This window comes from Thermobia domestica, chromosome 2 (assembly GCF_964235325.1).
Source record: "Thermobia domestica chromosome 2, izTheDome1.hap1.1, whole genome shotgun sequence".
NCBI lineage: Eukaryota > Metazoa > Arthropoda > Insecta > Zygentoma > Lepismatidae > Thermobia > Thermobia domestica.
The window spans coordinates 152,133,237-152,159,244 of NC_137455.1; the positions used below are offsets into that span (position 1 = coordinate 152,133,237).

General features: G+C 35.7%; 1 protein-coding gene across 1 annotated transcript; it reads left to right on the forward strand.

The window, feature by feature from the left end:
- Positions 1–5,846: 5,846 nt before the first annotated feature.
- Positions 5,847–19,847, forward strand: LOC145676498 (protein lethal(2)essential for life-like). The gene is made up of 3 exons (XM_081747309.1): positions 5,847–6,097; positions 14,935–15,360; positions 19,496–19,847. The coding sequence occupies exons 2-3, from the start codon at positions 14,935–14,937 to the stop codon at positions 19,631–19,633; spliced, it is 564 nt and encodes a 187-aa protein (XP_081603435.1). The 5' UTR covers positions 5,847–6,097; the 3' UTR covers positions 19,634–19,847.
- The last annotated feature ends 6,161 nt before the right edge of the window (positions 19,848–26,008 follow it).

The following is a 26,008-nucleotide window of genomic DNA, read 5'->3' on the forward strand; positions in this document are numbered from 1 at the left end:
TTCATTGGCTGTTTAGCACAATCGCTCGCAACTCACGGAGGTAAAGGAGACATGAAAATCCGCCTTTATCCGTAACTTCCGATACTACCAGGTGCCCCAGAAGTAGTGACTCACTTGTTGTTACTTGAACTTAATGAAGGAGTCTATGATACCTCTATGGCAGGAGAGGGATGATTTTGACACATTGTGGTGGCAGTAAGACGGTGTTCCACCACACTTTGCCCGTACTGTCCGTGACTTTTTGAACAACACCTCTGGTAATGGATTGGTAGTCGGGGAACAGTGGAGTAGCCTACACGGTCACCAAACCTCACCCCTCCCAATTTCTTCCTATGAGAACATTTGAAGGACAAGGTAAATGCAAGACCGATAAACAGTGTTGCGGAATTGATGGCGCGAATCACCGAGGAATTCAACAACATTCCCGTTCAGATGTGCCGAGATGCGTGCAGAAACATGCGTCTCCGGATGCAGGCATGCATCGATGTTAATGGTCACCAGGTGGACCTCCAAATGGAGAATACGGATACTGTAAAGCATTTGATTTTTACATCATTCCTCTGTACCTACAATTTTGTTTCATGCCATACTTCTTTATAATAAAAATGTACTGATCACTTAAAAGGTGAAGCACTACTCCTGGTACACCCTCTATGTCTGCAATGGCTAATATCACAATTATATTATATATAAAAAAAAGAAAATAATACTGGCCTTTGATTAACAACACTATCCAATTTGAATATGTAAAATACCTGGTACACTGTAAATAGACACTTAATACAGTAAATACAACAATTTTACTTTAAAACAGGGCTAAAATTTGTGTCATTTGGGGTAAACATGAAATTCGGTGACTCCTAAATGTATACTCTTTTAGGCGCAGCACCAACCAGGCGCCCGGGGCACTTCACTCATTTGCTTCCCCGTAGTTGCAGCCTGGTTTAAAATCAGGATTTTCAGACTGAAACGGCTATTTCAGACTTTGTACGTTGGGTCCGAAATTCTTAAAATTGAGGAGGAATGAACATGTTTCTTTCCAACTTCTTCTTGGTCTAGCCAAAGTCTCCTTAAACCTAAACTTCATGGCTAGAACTCCATGCATTAAAAAACTCCATGCATATTACCCATGCGAGTGATGTGTCCCGAACCATTATACAACTAGATTTTGTCCTTAGGATATTGGGCACCTGCAACTTTTGCGAGTTTACGGTTGTATGCTTTTCTAAATTAACCCGTTTGCTCATCCTTTTTCGCGCCAAATATAAATATTTCTCCCAAAACTTTGATTTCGAAAATCCTCAGGCAGAAACGCCCAAAGGATTTTTTTCGAGGGCAGGTCAAGAGACCAACACGGAAGCAAAGTCACACGAATATACAAACATGTCTTCATGCCTTCATGTTGAACAATTAATACAAACATGTACTGTAATATCTTACGTTAAACAATTCCCCACCATGTTATTATTGACGCACATTGGATAACTTTATTAACTACAATAAATATCTTAAACACTATAGTGGGTAAGTAAACAAATCTAATATGGTTTGACATGTTTTCAAAGAACTTCATTTGAAAATCCACGCGAGAGCAATTGTTCTTCCTCCCCGCTCAATGCGCCCATGTCCTCAAATTCTGCTCTCTGCTCGTCCACAAGCTGTCACGTCACATCCATACAATACGGCAAGTCCAACTGCATATCATTTCAGGTGTTTATGTAAATGTTTATTATGCCATATTTTGCTCAAGGAGAGTAGTACGTAGGGGGTTATGGGTTTTATATATGGGTTTTATTTTATCCCATAATTGTTAAATGATTAGCGCCATCATCTTCGGTGCCGAAGTTCAAGGTTCAATTCTCCGCAGGAACTCGTGTGGTTAAGATTCTACAATAAGCTGTAGGTTTATATGACTTAAGTAACCTCGATGCTGAAAACAGATGTTGAAGTTCCAAGCAACCAGTGGCGACTTTAGAGGGAAGTAACCTAAGTTAAACTAAGGATAAAACTTGTCTGATATACTATTTCATGTATATAAGACTATAACATTAGCAGTGCTGGGCAAAATAGGTAAACAAACCTATTTCAAATACAAATACAAAATAGAATCACAAAATGTATTTAAAATACAAAATACAAAATTTTCAGAAATGCATTTAAATTATAAAATACAAAATACGTATTTCAAATAGCCTATATTTGCAAAATACAAAATATGTATCACTAATTTATACATAGTCTACAAAATATTTGTATTGACTATGGTTCATATAAATGTTTAGACATCAAATACATCCATTTTCTTTACAGAAACCAACATCAAACACCTTCATTAGGCCTACATCAACACGATTCTTTCATTTAAGGGCATGCTTGTTCGCTTTCAGCAACAAATGTTTCTCGAACATTTTGTCACTCATACTCATTCTCTGAGGTATCATAATGATGCCCTCAAATGAACAAAGTCGCTCAACAGCTGCTGAACTTGACACACGTGTACTGAACTTTTTAAATAATTTAAGAACAAGAGGGTACTTCTCCAGTACACACAGTGAAGTATCTGAATCCTCAAGGTACTGGAAACATTGCAACTGAGAAGGATTGGAGGACGCACAGATATTCTCCTCGTGATCACTGGTGTCCGATTCGAACAGATAATATTTTTCATCATTAAGATCATCTGCTCTCTCATTTGATGGTATAGTCTTGTCAGTTGAGTGTTCATGGAGAATCTCTTCCATAAATGCATCTTTCACAGATGTTCTGTTTTCCTTGGAAACCCATCAGTGTTCGAAGTGGAAAAAAAGCAGAGGTGGTATGTTTCATTTTGTTTTGACTCGACGTACCGGCTATCTAATGTTGAAATGCAATTAGGGTATGTTGCCTAAAAGATTGCACTTCTATTTGCATAATGACAGGAAATTATTGGAGAGCTTCTCTGTAGTTACGACTGGGGGGGGGGCATGGAGACTTTGATCTCCCACCAACTTTCTGCAAAAAATGTCCCCTTCGAAAATGCTCAAAAACGGAGTTTTTATATAACAATTTCTTGAGGGAAAACTCCTGGACCCCTCACTCGACTGAGGGGTAATCCAAACCCCCGAAGAGCCGACCTGCACAGCAGATAACCCCTAAATTCCCCATGCTCAAAACACATTTATATGCATTAAAGCGAGAGGACACACATACATAAGAAAGAAAATTCAATATGGCACATCAAAATATAAACTACATGAATTCTTTGAAGAGACCTCATTTTACAAACAAACAACAAAAAAAAAAAGTAGGAAAAGATACAAATGTCTGTGTTGTCAACTTATAAATTATTTCTACATAAAAAATTAAATATTTTTTACTATATTTTTATTTTTAAAGCTATTCGTCAATTACTGTGTATAAATATGGATTTATTAAAGTTACTTAGCATCTACTCTCCAGTGACGGTATGTCTTGATCACTGAAACCCAGAGGCGGTATGGCATACCACCGCATACCGTCTCACTTCGACCACTGGAACCCATCTAAGTTTTAAAAACGGATGAGTGACAGAAGTAAGGATAGCATCATTTACTGATGAATCCAAGGTTAAATCTTTCATGAAATATTTTGTCCATGTCCTTTAACAATGCCTTTACTAACGGATTACAGTACTTTAATGAACGGAGTTCCAGTTTTTCCAGAGCTTTCTTCATGCGAATAAGTTCTGGGAGGAGCTCGCTATAAACAGAAGGAGATGATTGGTGTCAATCAAGTCCCTGTGCGATTGACTTTATACAATTCAAGTACTCCTCAAGAAATTCTAACTCGTTATCTTTAAAAGTGGGAATCCCCCGTACAAGGCATGTTTCATTTAATTTACTTTTTACGTTTTGAAGGTTCACTAAACTATCAAAATAAGAATTCCACCTTGTACGACAAGGTATTGTGGGAGACACATCAAAATATCTTTTGAAAACCGCATGATTTCGGAGATTTCGCCAGCAAATTCCAGAGAGGACTACACTTGGCGAAGACAGTGTTGATGTCTGTTCTAGTTCCCTACTTCCTACTTTCTTGGAAGCAACTTTACTATCAACGGATGCAACAAGGTTAACACTATGAGCACAACAACGCTGATGACTGGCAATGTAAATGAAGTACTACGTCCAAAAGTTTTTCCTACATCCACAACATCAGAGTCCGAAGATTCCACCTCATAATCATCAGATTCATCAATAACATTTTCTGCCACTTTAGATAGTAAACTGTGTCCAGGCTCGTAAACTGCACAATATTTTGTTGCCAAGATCAGATCTATTTTGCATTTTGCATCTTATGCAAAATACCAAAATACACTACAAAACCTATTTCAAATATAAAATACAAAATAGTTTCTGAAAAGGTATTTAAAATATGAAATACAATATTGTATTTTGTATTTTAAATAGGTATCTGAAATACATTCATTTGAATTAGGTACCAGCACTGAACATTGGGTAAGTTTTCCTGTTTAGTATGAAACGATGAAGTTCAATTTGTATCGATTTGACTTTCCTCAAGAGCCGCCACTAAAACCTACCAACGAACGGCCAACAGTTCGATCCCAGACCATGTCAGTTTGTGGTGGTCAGCATCATATCCATGGGTTTTCTCGATGTTCTCCTATTTCTTGCTACATGTTCATTCCACCAACTCTTTCGTGATTATCCACTTTCACTAATCGTCTGTCTCATTTAGCTTAAAGAGTATAAGCATGGGACAGGGGTGGATCCAGGACGAACTTCTGGGGGGTGCGATGGGTTGTAATACTGTTACTTTGAGCTAATTTTAAGAGCTCCAAATTCTTGGATGGGTTTTATTTATATATAAAAAATAAGAAAGTTTTCCCTTTGGGGGGGGGCGATCTCCCCAGTGGATTCGCCCCTGGCATGGGACATGTGTTTAAAAAGATCCAGGCCACGAACGTGGTAAAGTTATGGTAGACATCATTCCTGGGTTCTTCTGTTTCCTCCTACTTCATAATAAATTTTTCTTTCAAAAATCATCATTCATTTGCATTTATCATCAATCATTTAGATCATTGCATTTACATCGTGACTAAGGTATATTTACCTTCAATTGTTCCAAACAATTCATGACCACGCGTAGCGTAGTCGCTAACACTTACCTTCGGTGCGAGCGTCCCGATTCAATTCTTGATAGGGATACTTGGTCGGAAAGAACCTTTTCAAACTAGCCATCCTGAGCACGCGATGTTTTTCCTGGGTTCTCGTCATTTACATCAGGCAAATACGGTTATGGTACATAACATAAAAGTCTTAGGTCGCTTCCTTCGTTTCCGATTATTTCTTTTTCCTTCCTTGCTGCTCCAGGTATTATTGTCTTCATGTGACGGGCTCAAAAGGCCATAGATGCCGAATGTCCAGAAATATAATTTCTTACCTTAAATCCAAACCTTAATTTATTGCTTTATTATTGTATTGCTGTATGGGTGATGTATTGCTTTAAAATAATTTGAACTAAGGATGTGGAATTGAATAGGGCTATGAGAGGAAGTAAAGAAAGCAAAAATACGAAAACGTTTTTCTACGCTGTTTACATATGGTCACAGCAACTATACACATTTATCTAAATACCAACGTTGTGTTTCCTCGGTTTGCGTGTTTAATGTTCTACTTATCAACTCATCTAGTTATGTAACACATTTCCTTTGCTGATGTGCTATTCCTCTATGCCTATACTACACTAATCTTACGTTTTACTGCATTCAGATACTTGTCACTTCTATGGGTGGCAACACTAGGGAAGTGACGTTGTCATTCCACTGTGTTCTAGATATTTCGCTACACGCGATTGGCTACTTCATTCATCATGTTATTCGTTAGTTCAACTGAGCAGACGCATAGAACGAAAGAGAGCGCTAGAAGTGGAATTTACCGGAAAAGATTGCACTGGAAGCCTCTAGATAAACTAGGGATAATATTAAAAGGCTGTTAAAGTACGAGAAAACAATAGTTGTAGTACGACTGGCCTAGTGTTACTAGCTGACAGTTGTGAATTAAAAGAGTTTTGAGTGTTTCTTGAGCGGTTTCGTATTTGAAAGTCACACGAAATCAAGGTACAGTATAACAATTTTAGCACAGTTTGTGTATGATATTACTTTACATTTTACTTGTCAAAATTCATATTTTGGGAATTGTTTATTTTTGTGAATTTTGTAGCCGATTTTGAAGTGGGTGGCAATCCAACTTGAGTTTATGATCTGCTTTCGATAGAATTATTGGAAACAGCGTAGTAGAATTTAGGCGTTAAAAATTTACGTTCCCAATTATAATTTTCATTTTGGACTATTTTTGAATCTGCGCCAGGAGTTTAATTCCAAATTGGAATTTCCTTGTTTTTGGTAAAATGACTGTGCATATGTCGTCGGTCTAGATTAAAATTAAAATTAAAAAAAAAAAACAAAAAAAAAAAAACAAAAAAACGCACGTACATGATTTTGCAACGCACGTGAGAACTGCTTTTGTATTGCAAGGTGGTTTTGCTATAATTTTTTTTTGGTCAGAATACCCAGTTGATTATACTTGAAACACGGGGAGGGGGGGTCTTGAAACATCGTAGGCTATTTTATTACATTTTTTAATATTGTTACAGCCATTAACTGTGCACATGACAATGCATCGGTATATATAACTATTATTGTAATATCTGCAAAATTCTACAATTTGGCTTCTGGGTCTACCCTACAGCAGTTGCTCGGATTGCAACAAAATTTCAGGATACGCGGAAGGATATTTATATTTAAAATATTTATTCGCGAAAAAGTAGTAGTATTGAATCTTGGCTCCAAATAAGCCAATCATCCAGGTATATAGACTCAAGGGCAAAATCGTAACTTTGGATGGCTTTAAATCCAGATACTTTTGGATTTTGGTGGGGTTTGGATTTTTTTTTTTTTGTTATTATTTCTTACTTTCTCAGTATATTTTCTGTATTTTTTTTAGTTAGTTCAAGTTAGATTAACTTTGTATTGGTCCCCCAGTTCCAAAACTTTCCCTTTAACAACATTCTATTGTAATCGTCACCATAGATTTTACCAGCTATTCTTAGCATGAAGGGGATTGCTTTTTGGAGTCAACGATGACAATCTTGCTTATTTCATAAAAACGAGTGTAAGTAAAAACCACAAACCGACCTGTGTTAAGTGGCCACTGAAAAGCAAGAATATCTAACAGTCTGGGCAGGGGCGAGCGATTAGCGAGGGGGCGCGTCCGTAGGGAAGGCTGGTCAGCGACGGTGGGTATGCGTGTAAACGAGGATGTCGCTAAAACAAAACGTTACGTTAAGTTAGTCCTTAAAATGTTAAGTACGTTTACTTATCTTTACAGTTGTTGAAATTTTGACACCGTCTTCAAACTATGAACAACTGACTTGTTTGTTGTAACGAATAAGTGCTGTGATAAATAACGTTCCATGTTCTCTTTTCTTTCACACCATGAACACTGTTCGCAGTTGAGTATGTAACTACAGTATGCCTTTTTCTTTAATTCCAATGCCTTTTTACATTTGCCACATTTTCTGCTCAGTTTCAATAATCCGTGCCGCTCCTCAAAACAAAATAGGGGTAACTCTTCTTCGCCAACATACCTTTCTTAGACTTAAAATCGTAATGTCATATCAGTCACATTGAACTTCTGTCTTTGAATACTGTGAACTACTAAAATTTCCTCATACCTTAATGCCTGACGGAGCTCCTCCGTGGCTAAGCGGTTAGCGTACGCGCCTTTGGCGTAAGAGACCCGGGTTCGATTCCCGGCGGGAGCTCATGTGGTTCGGACTCCACGTTAATCAGTAGGTCCACTTCTCATATAGCCTCGCTGCTGAAAGGGATGCTAAACTAAAATCAACTCAATTAAATGCCTGACGACATCGTGCCTGCACTCAGTCAATTCACCATTTCTTTTCTGTATATTTCACATATTTTTCATATGTGGCCGTACTTTCTGGCGTTTCATTTCATTTTCCGGCATTTAATCCCTTCTTCTATTTATCGATTCAAGTACGTGTTAACACTTTCGATCGTAAGCTCGAACAGGTGGTTGGAATATGCTGTGTAAGTCCAGGAGCGAAAGTGTTAAAAAAAGCTTATTGTAAGATAGTACTGAAAGCATGTCGTAGCAGTATTTTTTCTTTACTGATGTGATTGTTGTAATAGATTTGATATCGTTCGTTTTACGAAAAATTGCTTGCATATAACAGGTTCAGTCGTTTGTTCTCCCTTTTCAACGCTAATTACCTAAATGATTCTCGGATTTACAGTTCGTGAGTTGTAAACAATCAGGTCCCTCTAGAAATGGACCATATCTCACATACTGGATTTTTATGTTCCTATTTGTAATGTACTGTTTTACATATCATACATAATTTTCCTTATGTGAAATTAGACTTGACATCGAACGATCGAACTTCATGATATATTTTTGAAGTGACTATTACGCAAGTTACGTACGCTAACCTTAAACATATTATATTGCACAAAGAACTTATAAACTGCTGGAAGAGGAAAAACTGATTTTTCTAAATATCGCAGATGTTTATGCACATCGACTTCAGGGAACGCGGAAGTGAGTGTGATAAATTTAAATAATCGTTTAGGATTTAAGTTTATCTTAAATGAAACTATTTTAGTTTAGGTTGCATGTTCTGTTCTCTTGGTAGACAGAATGGCGCTTTCAAATAGTAGACGTGCTTGAAATTTTTGACTTGATGACTCCTCTTATTAAAAACCTTCAAACCCACATAGTGGCAGCAAAGATTTGTTTGTACTGCAATACCAAAATGTTAGTAATTATCAGTAATGTATTTTACTGTTGCCAGATTACCTTTTTATCGCTGATGCTTTGAAATCTTGGTGTTGTACCAAATATCTTCAAAGTGACTGTTTCTTTCTTTGAATTAATTTCCAATTAATCTGTAAAGAAAATTCGATTGTTAAAACATCGTCCAAAATTTGTTGGTTGACTTTTTAAAAAAAAAAAATTCCCATACCTATTCTTGAGCAAGACTGTACTAATCCGAATTTAAGCTCTTTAGCTCTTTGAAAAAAGACTGAAAGCTTGTCTGTGAATGCTTTTTATGTTTACTTGTTTACTTTCATAATAGTGTTTGGAAACATGAATTGCTTGGATTAACCAAGAACTGCGGTCTTCTTTCCTCATATATTCCCTAATTCTTGTCAGTATTCCATTTTGTCATACTTCATGACTGGAGGCATTCACATGTTACTTAGTAAATTCTAGGGATGTACCGATACCACTTTTTCACAGATACCCGATACCGATACTGAAGAGGCCGATACCAATACTTTTGGGACATTTCTTATAGAATTGTCAGGATTTTTAAGAATAAGAAATGATCAACATTGTAATAGGGTATGTTAGATATAAGGCCAAAATTTGACATACAAAAATCAGAATTTCATATTAGATTCCGCACAAAAAAATATATTTCCTCTAAATTTAATCCAGCTTACATAAACCAAAAAGCAGCAAATACTTACATAGTGTAAACTTAATTCTAAGACTCAGTGATTGATATTTAGAGTGATAATGTACTTTGATAGCTATACTGCATTTACTAGTCTCTATTACATACATAGTGGCGGCGATCGGAAATTAAAAGTGGGGGAGCAAGATATGATCTGAATATTTGTATATCAGTGTTTATTTTCCTTATTGTTTCTAACACTTTGTTTGCCGAGAGGTTGTATAGTTAATAGAATACTATTTTTTTAGTTAAAATAATGTATATAGTATTTCATGTTTTAAGTAAATTGACAAGAGCAACGTAAGTAGATACTAGCCATTTGTACTCTTAAACAACGAAAATCTAAGAAGAGATTTGATTCCTTGCTCATGAACATCTTAAAATTCTGTCTGGAAAATTGTGTGATTTGGCGAGTGGCCAGTTATTCAGTTGCCACCGGTCACTATTTGGTGCCAAAATGTTCACCATCCTCTTAGGCATTGATCAACATCAATATCCTCTTTCTATGATTTACTGTTCTCAAGATATTGGCCCAAAAAGTTCCGATTTCGGGAGATTTAAGAAGCCATATCTCGGGAACAGTAAGTCATAGATATATGATATTGGTGTTGATTAATACCTAAGAGGATGCTGAACATTTTGTTAAATAGTAACCGGTGACCGTTGGTTATATCTTAATTTTCAATATAAATACGGTGATAAAAAGCGACAGCTTAATATAGCTAATTCAACAGATTCCGTAATATGCAGGTTCCAAATATGTAAATGTATTATCTACTGAATTTAATAAAATGCGTTTAATATACAATTTCATATAAATTTCGAAAAAAATAATTTCTTTTTAAGTTCGTTGTGGCAATGCTCTTCGAGCATTCTCAATTGTTCCTTTCTTGTTTTCTGTTCAAAGAAAAAATAAAATCTTTCACCACCAATCTGTAACTGCGGAATATCATAAATGCTGTAGGCAAAACAATGAAAAAGGTAAAAGTTGATTCTTATTACTCTTTTTAATGAATATTCCTTACTATTAGAAAGAACAGACATTTTAGGAACTGTCGATATTTGTGCAATTAAAGAATATCTTGTGAAAGACTTTCCTTATTTTAAGAAATGTTCTTTCAATTAGTTTCAGAGCGGCTGACTAACATGTGGAGCCCTTGTAAGAAGAAATGAAGGTACGCTGGAATTATTGCGATCCAAAAGGTTAATTTCTGGGTCATTCTCCGTGGCAATTAAAGCACAATTCATGTAGCTTTTTTAACCCACGAGCTAAAATTTAGATCAACTTTAAGCCTAAAAGAAATCAATGAAATATGTGTCACTGTTAATAATAAACAAATTGAAAAAGTTCAGAAAATGTATCGGTGTCCATTTGCCGATACCGATACTCCCAAAACGTGGCAGATATCGCCGATACCGATATATCAGTACATCCCTAGTAAATTCCTGAATGTACTTCCCGTTAACAACTTTTAAAATCTAATGTTTTCCGATCTTTCTAAAAATCTCTGGCAATTGTCAAACCTGTTCGTAGTACTTACTTTCAAACACTAAATGGTTTCTTTTTGAACAGAAGAAAGGGATGATTGATTCCAAAGAGGAACAGAACACTTAACCTATGGTAAAATAATTTTATTAAATAAGCGTTCCTTATATTCTTATGTAACTAAAATAGGCCTATTACTTTATAAGGTACTAGCATCAATTACCCTCTTCGCTGGGTTAAATTAAGGAAAAAAAATAGTAATATATTTAGTTAGTCAGTCACTTTTTACTATTACTAAAGCGCTCCTTGATATTGGCCATTTTGATATATCTATCTATCTATCTATCTATATATATATATATATATATATATATATATATATATATATATATATATATATATATATATATATATATATATATATATATATATATATATATATATATATATATATATATCCCCTCCCACAATTTTTGCGGGGCTCAATTCGGATTTAAATGGCATCAGAAGTGTCACTTTTCATCTCGGCGACCTCAAAAACTATAGATTCGATACTAATATCGGTCATTTTCGATCATTTGTAAATTCCTTCCCCTTCCTTTTCGTCAAAGTGATATGACAAAAATCACGTCATGTTCGAACTTTACGTTGAAAATTTGATCGAGATCGGTCCGGTGGTTCAAGAGTAAAGTTTTATTTATTTATATATATTTGTTCCCTCCTCTTCCCCTGAAGTTATCGTCAAAGAGATATGATAAAAACCACCCCAGGTCCGAACTTCATCCATATTGAAAATTTAATTAAGATCGGTCCTATGGTTAAAGCGTGATGAAGTCAGAAAGACGGTCACTTTTTGTTCTTATTCTTTTTACATTTATCACCCCTCCCTCTCCCCTAGGTTCTACCGTATAGTAGAATAACGTAAACATCCCAGGCCCGAACCTTATCTACGTTGAAAGTTTGGTCAAGATAGGTCTGGTGGCTCAAGAGTTATTAAGTTTCATTTATTTTTATGGATTTCTCCCTACCCCTTCCCCTCTTCTAAGTTCTACCGTTAAAGTGATATGATAAAAACCACCTCAGGTCCGAACCTCATGTATGTTGAATTTTTTTTAAAAGATCGGTCGGGTGGTTTAAGCGTGATGGTCACAAAGACAGTTACTTTTATTTTTACTTTTTTTTTTTTTTTTTTTTTTTTTTACATCTCTCTCCCTCCCCTTCGTTGCACTGCAAAAGTGAAATGAAGAAAACATCTCAGGCCCAAACCTTATGTGTGTTGAGAGTTTAATCGAGATCGGTCGGGTAGTTAAGAGTTTTATTTATTTTTATAGATTTCTCCCTTCCCATCCCCCTCCCCTAAGTTCTACAGTTAAGGTGATATGATAAAAACCAACTCATATCTGAACCTCATCTATGTTGAAAATTTGATCAAGATCGGTCGGGTGGTTCAAAAGTAATTAGTTCACGAACATAGTCACTTTTATTTTTATATTGATTGATTTTTGTTTATCTACCCCTCCCCTACGTTGCTCCGTTAAAGTGAAATGACAGGAAATCATCCGAGTCCCAAACCTTATCTATATTGAAAATTTGATCAAGATCGGTCGGGTGGTTCAAGAGTTATTAAGTTTTAGTTTGTTTTTCTGTCCCCCTTCCCTAAGTTGTACCGTCGAAGTAGATAGCTCCCAGACTAGAACCGCATCTACGTTGAAAATTTGATCGAGATCGGTCGGGCGGTTCAAGAGATTGAGACAAACATAGTCACTTTCAGTTTTATAATATAGTTTCTAAGTCCTTGTTCTGCTAAACTTTGATCAGGGCTGCCACTTTGAGTTTTTTTTTAACCTTTCTGTTGTGAGAAAAAAGAGGGGAGAGTCCAAAGAATTATAAATACCTTAATCAGATGTGCATCATTAAGTTAATCTTCCAATGATGGGAAAGTAAAGAAGGTAACTAATTTATAGAGATTCTCCATTTAAAATCCACGTATTTATATGCTTTCGAGTTTGTGCTCTTTTAGTACTAGTACGAAAACATTGCAAGTTAAAAAGTTACCTTGACAAAGGTACAGTAAAGGTATTAAATAAAAATGATACTAAATATTTAATTTAATACTTAATTTAACAACTTCTAGTTCTTAACTGTTATCTGTTATCGAAGTTGTTTTCCTTCGAACGTCGGTAGGTCAATAGATCAAACCAAACCTCACTTTTCCTTTCGTTGAAGAAGCACCACTAATTATCTGATATTTTTTTTTCTCAGTGGAAAGCTGAACATTTTTTTCTTCAGATTCGCAACATTACAGTCATTTACTGATGAGCCGTTTGTATGTATATGCCTTCACTCTATTTTTACAATCAATCACAGTAACACAATTCTGGAGCTTTGTGGTTATCTTCAAACTATACTGTTTTTCAGAGGGTCACTCTTATTTTGTCAAACAAAGATTGCCGCACCGATCCAGCCTTGCTGGATCGGGGCCCATACTGTTGAACAAGCAGTTTTTTTTTTTTTTAATTTATTTTTTTTATTGGTCATGCTGCAAGTTGGTGAGCGCTCTATGTTACCACATATACTATGGCATACCGTCACATTCTACATAAGGGTTTCTTCTGTTGAATATACAATGCCGCATGCATCACTATCGCATACTTTGTTGCCAAAAGGTTGCTTCGATGAAATAGAGCCTTTAAGAATAATTTCTATTGAGAATTTGTAAATAGTTTTTCTAAATTTTGTACATAGTATACTCTTGACAATTAAAAATCCTAACAAACTTCAAAACGCTATGAACGTTATCCTACAAAGACAACTTCACGTACATAATTCATCGATGATATTTTACTACATGAAGGAAGTCTTACAAAAGTTCCTCAGCTCAACGAGTTTGTATATTTTTCCACTGCAACGCACCAATCGCCGCAGCGAGGGGTTTTCTTATTGTCGTTATGTGGGCAATAAAGGTTGTTATTTTTGTACAACTTTCTGACCGTGAAACTGAAATTTTGGACCGTAAAGAAGCCGTGAATTCGATTTAAAGAGGGAACCCTATGGACAGTTTCAAGGTTCAAATAATGGATATCACTGAGAAGTCATAGACGGTGACCCAAATAAGTCTGTACGCTTGAAACTTTGTCTGACGAATGAGTTATTACCTATTGTGTGCCGAAGCTATTTAGCACACAGTCGCGGGTCACCTTCAAATTTACAATGTCGTCGCATGTAAATGGTACACAGTTTGCTCGCTGTTGAATGGTTAGAAGTATTTCAAGTTTTTTATGTAGGAGAAAGGGTATATGATCCACAATAGTATATGTAATTCCTTGCAAAATTATACTCGCGGAAAGTTTTTGGAACGTGAATTCTAATAGATTAAAACTCTAGCCTTCCCTGATCAATACCTGTTGTCTGGGGTAGATTCTCGGTACGGGTTCAGCATTCCCAATGTTGCCCCAGGATCGTAAGACAGTTGGATAACTAGTTGAAGACACTCTGGTCTAGGAAACAGGAAATAACTGTAATGAAAGTTATCTAGTTGACCTTTCATTGCTTTCAATCTCGTCAACTAAGTACTACTTCATAATGTTTCTTTGTATCAGTAGGAGCTGAATATGTTGATACTTTGTAACAAACTTCTTTGTATAAGAAATTAACTTTCTCACCTGTGATTTCCGATAGTGGCATTTGATCCTTCACTTAATGTGCTGCCCACACATCAATGAAAAACCATGGGTTGCAATATTCAAGTGATGTCTATTGAGTTACACATAATTTTCTGTAATGATTGAGGAGCTAATATTTGGTGTTTGTTGGCTTTTTAAATTTATCTAAATATATTTCCTTAAAATGTGTGATATATATAGTACATACATTAATATATAATATGGTATATATATGTATTAATGTAATATGTTTCGTTGCAGATGGCACTTGGACCCTATTTGCTTCGCAGGAGCCTTCTTGACAGCCCTCTTGACTTATTTGACCAGAACTTCGGGTTGGGGTTGTATTCGGATGATTTGTTTCGACCCGAGCCATTGACTCTCCTGCACTTGCACACACTACCCCGGCAGCGGTCACGCCAATCTGTACCCAGCGCTGGTGGTGATGACAAGAAAAATAATTTCCAGGTAAACATTGATGTGCAGCAATTCAAGCCCAATGAAATCTCCGTGAAGACAGTGGACAACTTCCTTGTTGTAGAAGGAAAACATGAAGAAAGGCAGGATGAGCATGGGTTTGTTTCTCGACACTTCGTTCGCCGCTACAGACTTCCAGAAGACGTGAAACCAGAAACAGTCACATCCAGCCTCTCATCAGATGGTGTTCTTACAGTTCATGCTCCAAGGGTGAGTACAATCTAGAAGTTCATTGTCATTCTCATGTACAGTAAACAACTAAAGAAAATAATATATTCAACATGCAGATTGTAGGTAGATTTTTCTTTTGTCTCTGATTGTTCGATCATGCTGACTCGAAATGACTAAAACGTTCGTAAAAATTACGATTACATTTCATTACATTCTGTCTTTTGTTATGGTAGGATTTGAGGGTTTCTCGAGTTACAGTTACAAATTTTCTAATTCCTGTTTTACGCTAATTATTAAAGATCCTGTCAATTTTATAGTTTCATATTTAACCCCCCTCCCCTCCCCCAAAAGTCATAATTTTTATACCGGTAACGTTTTTAATCGTTACGATTTCAGGGTTTATCTGAGAGAACGTAACCGCGTTTGTTGTATGTAATCTAAGCGTTACGCATAGGCTTGAATAGCGTCCAGACTTATTGGTTTAATATCTGAATCCTCAGTCGTCCCCTAGTGTATTCTAGGAGTGGGAAATCGTTCAACTTTCGAGCCGTTTGATGCATAGATTAAATTCGAATTTCGAAAGGAAATCCAATTTTTCAAAGTATCACTGCTGCAGGACTAATAGGTTGATAGGATTCCGGTTTTCCTTTAAAATTTTTCATATTGTTGACTTCAAGGTTAGTCTTTTCAGCGCCTAGGTTATTTGAAATTTGGACCTGCAGTTTAAGGTGGAATCTGATCCACTGTAGTCAGTTTACATTTTAATGTTATCATGGGGAATCGAACCCGGGACCGCATACACCTTTTCACTAGACTAGCGGGGACTGCTTTTCATATTAAGCTTTTAAAGTTGGTACAGTGTTGCGCGTAGTTTCTCCTAACCCCTCCTGTGTGATGATAGGAAAAGGATAGTTTACTTAAGTCTTTTATTAGATATAGTGTCTACTTATTTGCTTATCTGGGATTACCATCTTAGTTTTTCAGAAAATAATTTTAAGTTAGAAAATAAAGTAGTGATAGTTTTAATGGGTCCGGCTATTTTTGAACAAATTTCAAAATGTATTACTACTATCCATTAATGTTACATTGCCGTTTGTTACATAGGCTATATAAACATAAGGAAGAAAAAAAAAAGCTGCGAAAAATCACATCAGTTACGTGTCCGTTTTTCTCGAGACATTCTTGTAGATGTCTTGTGAAATAAATCTGACATGGTTTCAACGTGTAATCTTCTGTCTTCAGGAAATGCACTTTACTGCTACTAGCAATTCAGCTCTCTGACTACACTTCTTATCGTCATGATCAGTTCACTGCTGGTCGTGCAGCAGGTGGTGTGGCTGTTGATGTATCTGACGCCTATTATTCTGCTCTTACATATGAACAGAGCTTTGCAGCTTTTATCTGTCAATGTCTTTTCGAGGTAACCTTTTACTATCTGTTGCGTCTACATTGCTAGTCATGTCTTTACTGCTGCAGATCTTGAACCGCCTGCGCGTAAACTCCCCCCCCCCCATCTCTAATTGTGGCTGATTTCAGTTCTTATACATTGTGGAGCTCGTCTTGTACAGAGCCTAAAGGTCACGAGATTACCACTTTCTTTAGCAACACTAATTTATTGCTCCTAAACGATGGCAGTCCTACTCTTTACTACCGCTACGGGTACCTAACTCATTTGAACCACTCATTTCGTAGTCCATAACTTGGAACCCACGTTACGCTGCGAGTACATGGCAATCTCTGTGACCATTTTCCTGTCTGTCACTGACTTCCGCTCATCCCTTCAACTCCTTTCACCACTTATTTCCGTCAAACTGATTGGGGTAAATTTTCTGCGATTTTTTAAAATTTACTCTAGAACCCCGTTCTTCTGTTGATAAGAGCATTATCCGGCATTCCTGCAGAGTATACTGGCAGCAGCGCATGATGGTTCTGGACATAAACAAAGTTCCCTGGTGGTCTGAGATTCGCCACGCTATAATGGCCAGACGTCGAGTCTCTGTATTTTTCTTCGTGCTCCTATAGATGACAATTTGGCTGTTGTCTCCTTCGTGTTCGCGCTCGCTATCTGACTAAACAAGCTGGCGCACTTACGTTTCATCTCTAACTGCTCGGAGTTCCATGTCCGCGTTTTGATTGCAGCTTCGGCGTTTCCAGGGGCCTATTACTTTGCAGTTCCTGTCCTTGTCATCAACGGTGTGAATATTAGGTATTTAGTGATCAGGACAGGATTGTCGCTGAATCAGAACGTAATTTTGCCGATGTTTCAAGTTCTACTCACTACTCGGTGGAGTTTCCTACTAAGAAACAACGTTTCGAGCGTGCACATCAATTCGCTCTTGGAATACTGAACCTTACAATCTGCCTTTTATCGCTGCTGAAGTTGATACTGTTTTGCGCTTTGTGAAGGACACGGTGCTTGTGCCTACCGCATTTGTTATGCCATGCTTCAGCATTTTCCTAAGATAACAAGCAACAGCTTGGAACCGTTTGATCGTATTTGGCTTGAAGACTTGTCAAACCTGCCACGTCCAGTGGAAGCTACCGCTCGATCGCCCTGGAGAAGGTGCACAATACTTGCTTAGTCTGGTTTCTTAAATACGTCGGACTTGCTTCCAATCTCTGATGTCGCTTTCGTTCAGTAACTGATCTGGTTCATAGACTCACTTGATCGAAAGTGGATTATGGCTGTGTTGCATATGGTTCTGCTCGACCTTCCATCTTATGTCACCTGGATACTGTTCATTTTAAACTTGTTTGGCCCTTGGGGCCTACAGCAACAGCTCTATTCCTAGTCTTTATGTTGAGGCTCATGAACCATCTCTATCACATCATAGGAATTGCCTGCTCCTGCGCTATTACATTCATGTCCGTGTTGCCATTCCTTACGTGCTGTGGGCTGATGTACATTTCTGTTGAGTGCCTATCAATGATGTCCCGGGCAATGAGACTGTTGACCGTGCTGTCAAGAAGCTGCTCCTACAGAACCTGCCTACCAGTCACCACTCCTCAGCTTTGATCTTCGTCCTGTTGTCGACCATTTTTTCAATGCTGGTAGACCGGCCGGGACCAGCACCTGCATACCAAACTGTATACTATTAAGCTTCAGCTTGATGTTTGGACCACGAGTTCCCGTACTTCACAAATAGAAGAGAGGAGATTAGCACGCTTGCGTATTGGGCGTACAGAAGTAATCACCTCGCCCATGGCTATCTGTTGCGTGGCCAGAATCTGTTTTCCTGTGCCCTTTCTGGTGAATTGCTAACTAGTAGCAATCTTCCTGTGGAATATATGCATCTTGCTCCTAAGCGCGCCGGCCCGCCGTGCACTGCCTACAGATCTGCCTACTTTGCTTGATGGTGCTCAGTTGATTCTAGAAGTTCTTTCCTTCAATATTCTCAAGCCTTGACTGCCTTGTGGGAGCTTTTTACCATTTTCTCATCTTATCCACTGCTTGTTTGTGAGAATTTGCACATTTCTTGAAAGCTATATTTTATCCCCTAAATGGAATGACAGACCGCGTTCCGAATTTATTGTTCTGAGATATTGTGCTTTTATTCTTTTTCTTTGTTTTTTAATGTGTCACAGAAGGGTACAAAAAATGGCTTTCGACGCGCCCAGCCACACCCTTTCAATTAATGTATCTTTAATCAACATTTACTTTCATTATTCATCTGATCTCCTTCAGTCTAAGGGTAATATTAGTGATGTTAAATGAATTTCATTTCACTTTTTTTTTTTTCAAAGTTTATATATATATATATATACCTTGTTAATTATTCAGTATTCGCAATTGCTCAATGGAAGTATGTAAAGTATTTATAATTCATAGTTGATATTTCGATCTGTGATAACTAGTAGGCAGGCATCGGAACGAAATTGAGAACAAAGACCTAAAATCAAATTTCTATCTGGGGAAGCAGTCTTAACGTTGTAGCTACGTTCGTCGAAAGCATTTTATAAATTGTTACTTCAAAATAAAACTATAGACAGATTGACATGTGTAATCCATTGGAAATTGATAATACTGACATTAACTTGATTTTAACGAAGTACACAAACTTCGCTTATCGTGAACGGTTCAATCTGGGTGTAGTCAAGTTGATTTAGTAAGTACATGTAAATGTTAGTTTGTTTGTAAATGAAGAATCTAAAGTATATTTTTATTTCTTTACAGGTTTTACCAGAATCCACCGCGAAAGAGAGGATCATTCCTATTACACGTACTGGAACTCCAGCAGTTCAACAGACACAGCAAGTACAGAAAGAGGCCCAGCAGCCACAGAGTGAAAAAGCACAGTCACCTGAGCAATAACTTGGTGCATTCCGTGTATTTTTCGTTCTCAGGCATTATTTAATAAGACTGATATATTCCCAAAGTATTGTTTATTTTGTAGAAAACTGATATCACATAATTTTACATATTTTCAATATAATTATCATAACACATTTCTTACATTGTTTAAAATGTTTGGGCTTGACCCAATTATGTTCCTTGATGTATTTAAATAAAATGTTCGTGTTCATTACATTTTTGTTTACTTTCTAGTTTACAGGTGTACTATACATATATTTGGTATACATTCCTTACTAGAACTCCTATTACATACATACATACATACGTGAAAAATCAAAACAGTCCTTGTTACTTATTCAATCCGAAATATATATATATATATATATATATATATATATATATATATAATCTACTTACTACTACTAATAATATTTTGTCCTCCTCTTACTGTCATACATACCTTAGATTTTTTCATGGTTCAGCTTATAATAATTTCAATTACTCAAGTATTATTTACATTTATTTTAATTATTTGTAAATGTATAACTTTCATGAAGAGGTGGGTGGGTAGTTTTTTCTTAAGGCTGCATAAACTGTTAATTAAATTTAAAAAAAAGTGGGAGAGAAAATGAAAGTCCATAAAATAGTATAATTTTGCTTGACTAAAGAGTTTCAATTATGTTGTGTTCATGGTATGCCAGAACATTGTAATTTTAAAGTGGGCTCTTGTCTGTCTTCGGTTGCTGCTTTAAAGTATTAAATGTTCGTCTTGTGAAACTAATAACAGCGTATTTAATGAAAGACTTTCTGAACTTTATTAGCACTGTTCAGGTTTTTAATGTTTGTAATTAGAAAAACAGCCTTGCTTTGCTTGAAGTATATTTGGAAAAATAAGTGTTGGTTCCTTTCGAAAATTCATGCTTCTCTTGCGAGCGCAGTTGCATCCAAGGAACTTTAAGAAGTTTATTAGGATTGTCTCGGAATTTTTTATTTATTTATTTTTTTAATAGGGGGTAGATACAATTCAATGTATATTTAATTGATCTTAATGGAAATTAACATCGAAAAGTCGAAAGTCATGAGAATATTCCGTGGAAACATGCCCTTACGGATCAGAGTAGAACAAAGAGAACTTAAAGAGGTCGATAATTCCAAATATCTGAGAAGTATTTTGACGAGAGACTTACTGCAGCAAAGAGATCAGGTCAAGAATTGCCATAGCTAAAGAAGCATTCAACGAGAAAAGATCACTCTTAACTAGCAGGCTCAAAGAAGTTGGTCAAGTGCTATATATGAAGCATTGGACTGTATGGTTCAGAGACTTGGACATTACGGAAGTTAGAGAGGAAATATTTGGAGAGCTTCGAAATGTGGTGTTGGAGGAAGATGGTGAAGATAAAATGAACAGAGAGAGCAACAAACGGAGATGTTTTAAAACGGAGGAGAGAAGAGGACACTTCTAGCCACCATCCTTCGTAGAAAGGCCAATTGGATTGGACACATCTTGCGAAGAAATTGTCTTCTTCACACCGCCATAGAAGGAAAGATGGAAGGGAAGCGAGGAATAGGAAGAAGAACACAGCTGATCGATGATTTGAAAGATAGGAGAAAATATTGGGAGTGAAAAGAGGAAGCTGAAGATCAACAAAAGTGGAGGAAACATTTCCAGGTCAAAATCTAAAATTGGAAAAAAAAAAAAAAAATCCTCATTAGTCTCAGGACTTGCCGAAAGGCAGAATACTTAATAATAATAATAATAATAATAATAATAATAATAATAATAATAATAATAATAATGTTAAATATTAACATATTTCTAAATTAAGACTAGTGGGAAATGATATATCCAATCACGTTCAACAGTGCTGTGTTTGTAATAAAATTTCTTCCATTACAAAATTAATTAGCCTAAGAAAGTACAGCTTTTGCAGTCTTAAAAGTGAAATTTTCGTTAACTTTCTCGTAATTTTAGTGTCTGTCCATTCATCCGGAATTCTCAAAGAACACTACTCTAAGGAACAGATCTGAACGCGGCTGTAACTTCTAGAATTAACAAATTTTCCACAAATGTGTACTTGTAGTTCTGTCTTAATATTGCATCAATTTTCTTTGTGCTATGGACTCATAGAAATGCCACATGTTTAAAATGACAGTCCAACATTACTAAGTTGCACACACAGACTAGTGTATCACTATCCACAATCTGAACGATAGTTTGGTTGCAAACTGCCTGAAGCTGATTTGATTATGTGACTGCTCCAAAATTGAACAAAACTGCGAGTTATATAGTCCCAAATCCAGGTAATTAAGGGTTTGAGTTTATGTGTGTGCGTTCTTAACGTAACGTCGACACTATGAAGAACGGGACCTATTATTAACGTAGATTCCGAACAACGAATTAAAATGGAGTTGGTGGATGCATAGGCAATCATGTAAGATAAACTCAGATCCGTTTTCCACATTATCTCGCCTACAAGATAGGTGGATTATCAGGTATACAGGTATATAAAAGAACAAAATTATAGAGGAACTGGAAATTCAACAGCACACACCGTCTAGATGTACCAGCGCCTAGACCAAACTGCTTGAACTACAAACTTGAAATTTGGATAGCATACTTGTGTCGAAAGATACCACTAAAGGATTTTAAAAGTTATTCGTGGAAGGGAGGTTGGAATTATTATAAGATATCCATTACTCTGAACCCCTTATCGTTAGAAACATCAAATGTAGTCTTTTCATTGAAAATAATCCCGTGAAGTTTATTTCTGACCTAGAAGGGAAGAAAAAGGGGGAGGGAGAGTTCACTAAGATCTCGGAATAAATTTTGTTTATTGAAATTTAATTAACTTTACATAAAAAAAAAAAAAAAATCAGAAGAGAAATAATTCACTAAGATGCCCGTTCAAACGAATTATATATAGATAACGCAGGAAGAGAAACGAAAAATATTGTCCACAATAACACGTAGGGCATTTGCTAATATCATAACGCAAAGCATATAGGAAAGACGAAAATACTACTTATTTGGTATAATCCACACGAAGTCGTCACCATTGCTTAAGGGTAAAAGTTTTACTTTCGTACAAAGAAAAAAGTTATACATTTTTTAAAAGAAATTTATGAACCTTGATATCAGAAGATTAAGTATTTTATTAAGTGATGATTTTTTTTTAACAAAAGAGAGACTAACCAAAGCTTAAAACCCACTTTATTTTAAATTATAATTTGTAACTGTTTCGGATATCTAGCATATCCTTCTTCAGACACTATCGAAAATAAATGAAAATACAGACATATATATAAATATTATGACAAAGTTTAAATTCTTTAACCGTCATATATATAGTCATTGTTATGAAAAAGTTTAAATTCTTTTAACAGACATATATATAGTCATTGTTGTACTTTTTTTTATTTTTTTAAAATTTATTTATTTTATTTATTTATTTATTTTTTCTTCTCTACTGAGGCCTTCAGCCAATCCCATAAGTCTTCGTGTTCACTTTCCAATTAATCACGTTCCTTCATTTTTGGTTCTTATAAGGGCCTTTTTTTTAATTTTCTTTTTCTCTATGCTATTCAAACTTCCTTGCCATAATTCATTAATTGGTAAGCTCCCTGCCCAGTTCATCAGTTTCTCTCTTCCTACCTTCTTTATCCAATCCGCTTCTTTCCACTTCCTTATTATTCTTTTCTCCATCTCCAATACTTCCGTCTTATCCCAATTAATTCCGTGATTCGTCTCCTTAACATGTTTGTATATGGCATTGGTATCTTTCTTCCTCCTAACATCATCTTCATGTTGTTTTATCCTTTCTTTCATTCTCTTTCCTGTTTCTCCTATATATGACATATCGCAGTCCTCACACCACACCCTGTAGATGACTCCTTCTTCCTCTTCATTAATCTTTTTAGTTCCTTTTCTATTCTTCTTCTTTATTGATCTTAATAAAGTTTCTCCACTCTTTCTATAATGACTATATATATATATATATATATATATATATATATATATGTCTGTTAAAAGAATTTAAACTTTATCATAACAATATTTATATATATGTCTGTATTATCATTTATTTTCGATAGTGTCTGAAGAAGAATACGCTAGATATCCGAAACAGTTACAAATTTATAATTTAAAATAAGGTGGGTTTTAAGCTTTGGTTAGTGTCTCTTTTGTTAAAACAATCAATCCAAAGCCATGAATAGTCTTACTAATTAAGTGATGAAGTTCAGAAGGACTGGTATTTTATGATTATCAGTTTACACAGACTGCCGTGTTGCGCACATCGTGGACTACTCATTTGTTATACCAGGGCGCCGTATAGCCCATCGTGTTCGCACTACAGATCTTGCTGCACAGGCTGAGCTGCCCACACTATGTGCACAACTGGCACTGGTTTCTTACAGTAGCTTCGTTCAGCCAGCCTGCTGGTATGTATTTATCAGGAAAGTATATACAATATTTTGGTCACAAGCCCGGCCTGCTGGTATAATAAATGTATTTATGAGGAAAGTATACACAATATTTTGGTCACAAGCGTAATACATATTGAGCATCAACTTATACATACTATATTGCCCATAGCCTCGGAGAATCAAAAACTTTTATGCCGGCAGTAAGTTAACGAGGCTTGAAAACTTTTTCAAAATATACGAATTTATTCCAAGTCTTAAAAAAATCAACTAATATGTCATATATATATTCTTACTGGTAAAAGGCGAGGTATCTAAATTGGGCAAATAAAAGGGTAAGTAACGCCAATCGTAGATTACTTAAAGAAAAAAAAAAGTTCTCAATGTGGGAGTTGCGCAACCCGCATAAATTGAGAAAATGCTCACAATAGTGAAACGGATTCAGTAACATTTCTGTAATGAAATCGAAAATATTGAATTAAATGGATTGAAAAGAAATCTAAAAAAAAAAATGCCAACTTTTTCGCAGTTCTTACAGAAATTGCAGAAAACTTATTCATTTGAAGAAATCTATTTAAAGATCTTGTTCGAATCACGGGAAAACTACTAAACAGTTTGAAATGAACTTTTGGAACTACTAATAGTTATCAACTGCATTAAACTGGTTTCTTATGTTATTTTGATATTTACATTCAAAATTAGTTTTTTTTTTTTTTTTTTTTGTTTGTTTAGTTTCGAAAATTTCCGTTTCATTGGGGTCATCTGTTTTTATTTCGCGACATCTGTTTTTGTGATCACAGGAAAATGGCTGAACCGTTCGAAATGAATTTTTGAAACATTTAATCTGTTTTTTATATTTGAACCTCTGACGGAATAGAGGTTCAAAATTTATCCATAAAATATAATACTCTATAGGTTTTATAGTTAAACTTTCATTGAAATGTGTATCCGAAGGGAAGAAAGCGGTTTAAATATTTTCAATAAGCCTTTTTTCCCCTGCAAAGAATGGGCATTTTAACTAGTCAGGCAATAAAATGAGAACAGTAAAATATACTTCGATCAATCTCTGCAAATGAAGTCCTAGTAATAATAATAGTTACGGTTAGATGAAATACGAATAGTCGTTCTTAAACATTTATATAGCGCGTAAATGCTTAAATAAATGTTAGTTAGTTGACTTGAGCATTCCTTTCAGCACCGACGCTGTAAGAAACGTAGATATACAGTTTAACGTGTGATTTGCACCACATAAGATTTAACCGTAATCGAATAAGATTTTTCCCTATCAAAGGCGCGTACGTTAACCATATAGCCACGATGGAGCTCTTTTTAGTAAGTGTCTATCGAACACAATTTCCAGGTAAATTAAGGCATATTATATAATACAATATCCAAAATCAATCATATTCATGATCGTATTATATTGTATTTATGCTTCCGTGTACCAAATACATGTGCAAATCACATCGTACGTAGAACATGTCAGAAAACATTAACATGATTAATACATATTATGTCTATAATTAATTGATCAAAACATACGAAAGTACCATTTATATGAATGACATTAAGTAAAATACTGATAATTGTTATAGTATTCTAGAATTATTATTTATGTTATTTAGGAACTCATTGGTAGAATAAAACTCACCATTTAATAGAAATTTTCTTACTGCTGCCTTGAAGTTACTGAGATCTTTAATCAGTTCAAGAGTTTGAGGGAAATGGTTGAACAATTTAATGGATGTTCAGAAGAAACTTCTCCTACAAGTTTACAATCTCCATCAAAGAACAAGTTCTTATATTGTGACTATATATCTATATCTATATCTATCTATCTATCTATCTATATATATATATATACAGGGTGTTAATGAACTATACCGACAAACTGCAAGACGTGATTCCTCACATCAAAATAAGAAAAAAAGTTCATATAGACCTATGGCGAAAAGTGCATAATTTCAGAAC

Bases quoted from the DNA above. Each gene is read 5' to 3' on its own strand.
- LOC145676498 (XM_081747309.1), top strand. From the start codon at position 14,935: ATGGCACTTGGACCCTATTTGCTTCGCAGGAGCCTTCTTGACAGCCCT. The intron at 15,361-19,495 runs GTGAGTACAATC...ATTTCTTTACAG, and splicing joins TTACAGTTCATGCTCCAAGG to GTTTTACCAGAATCCACCGC.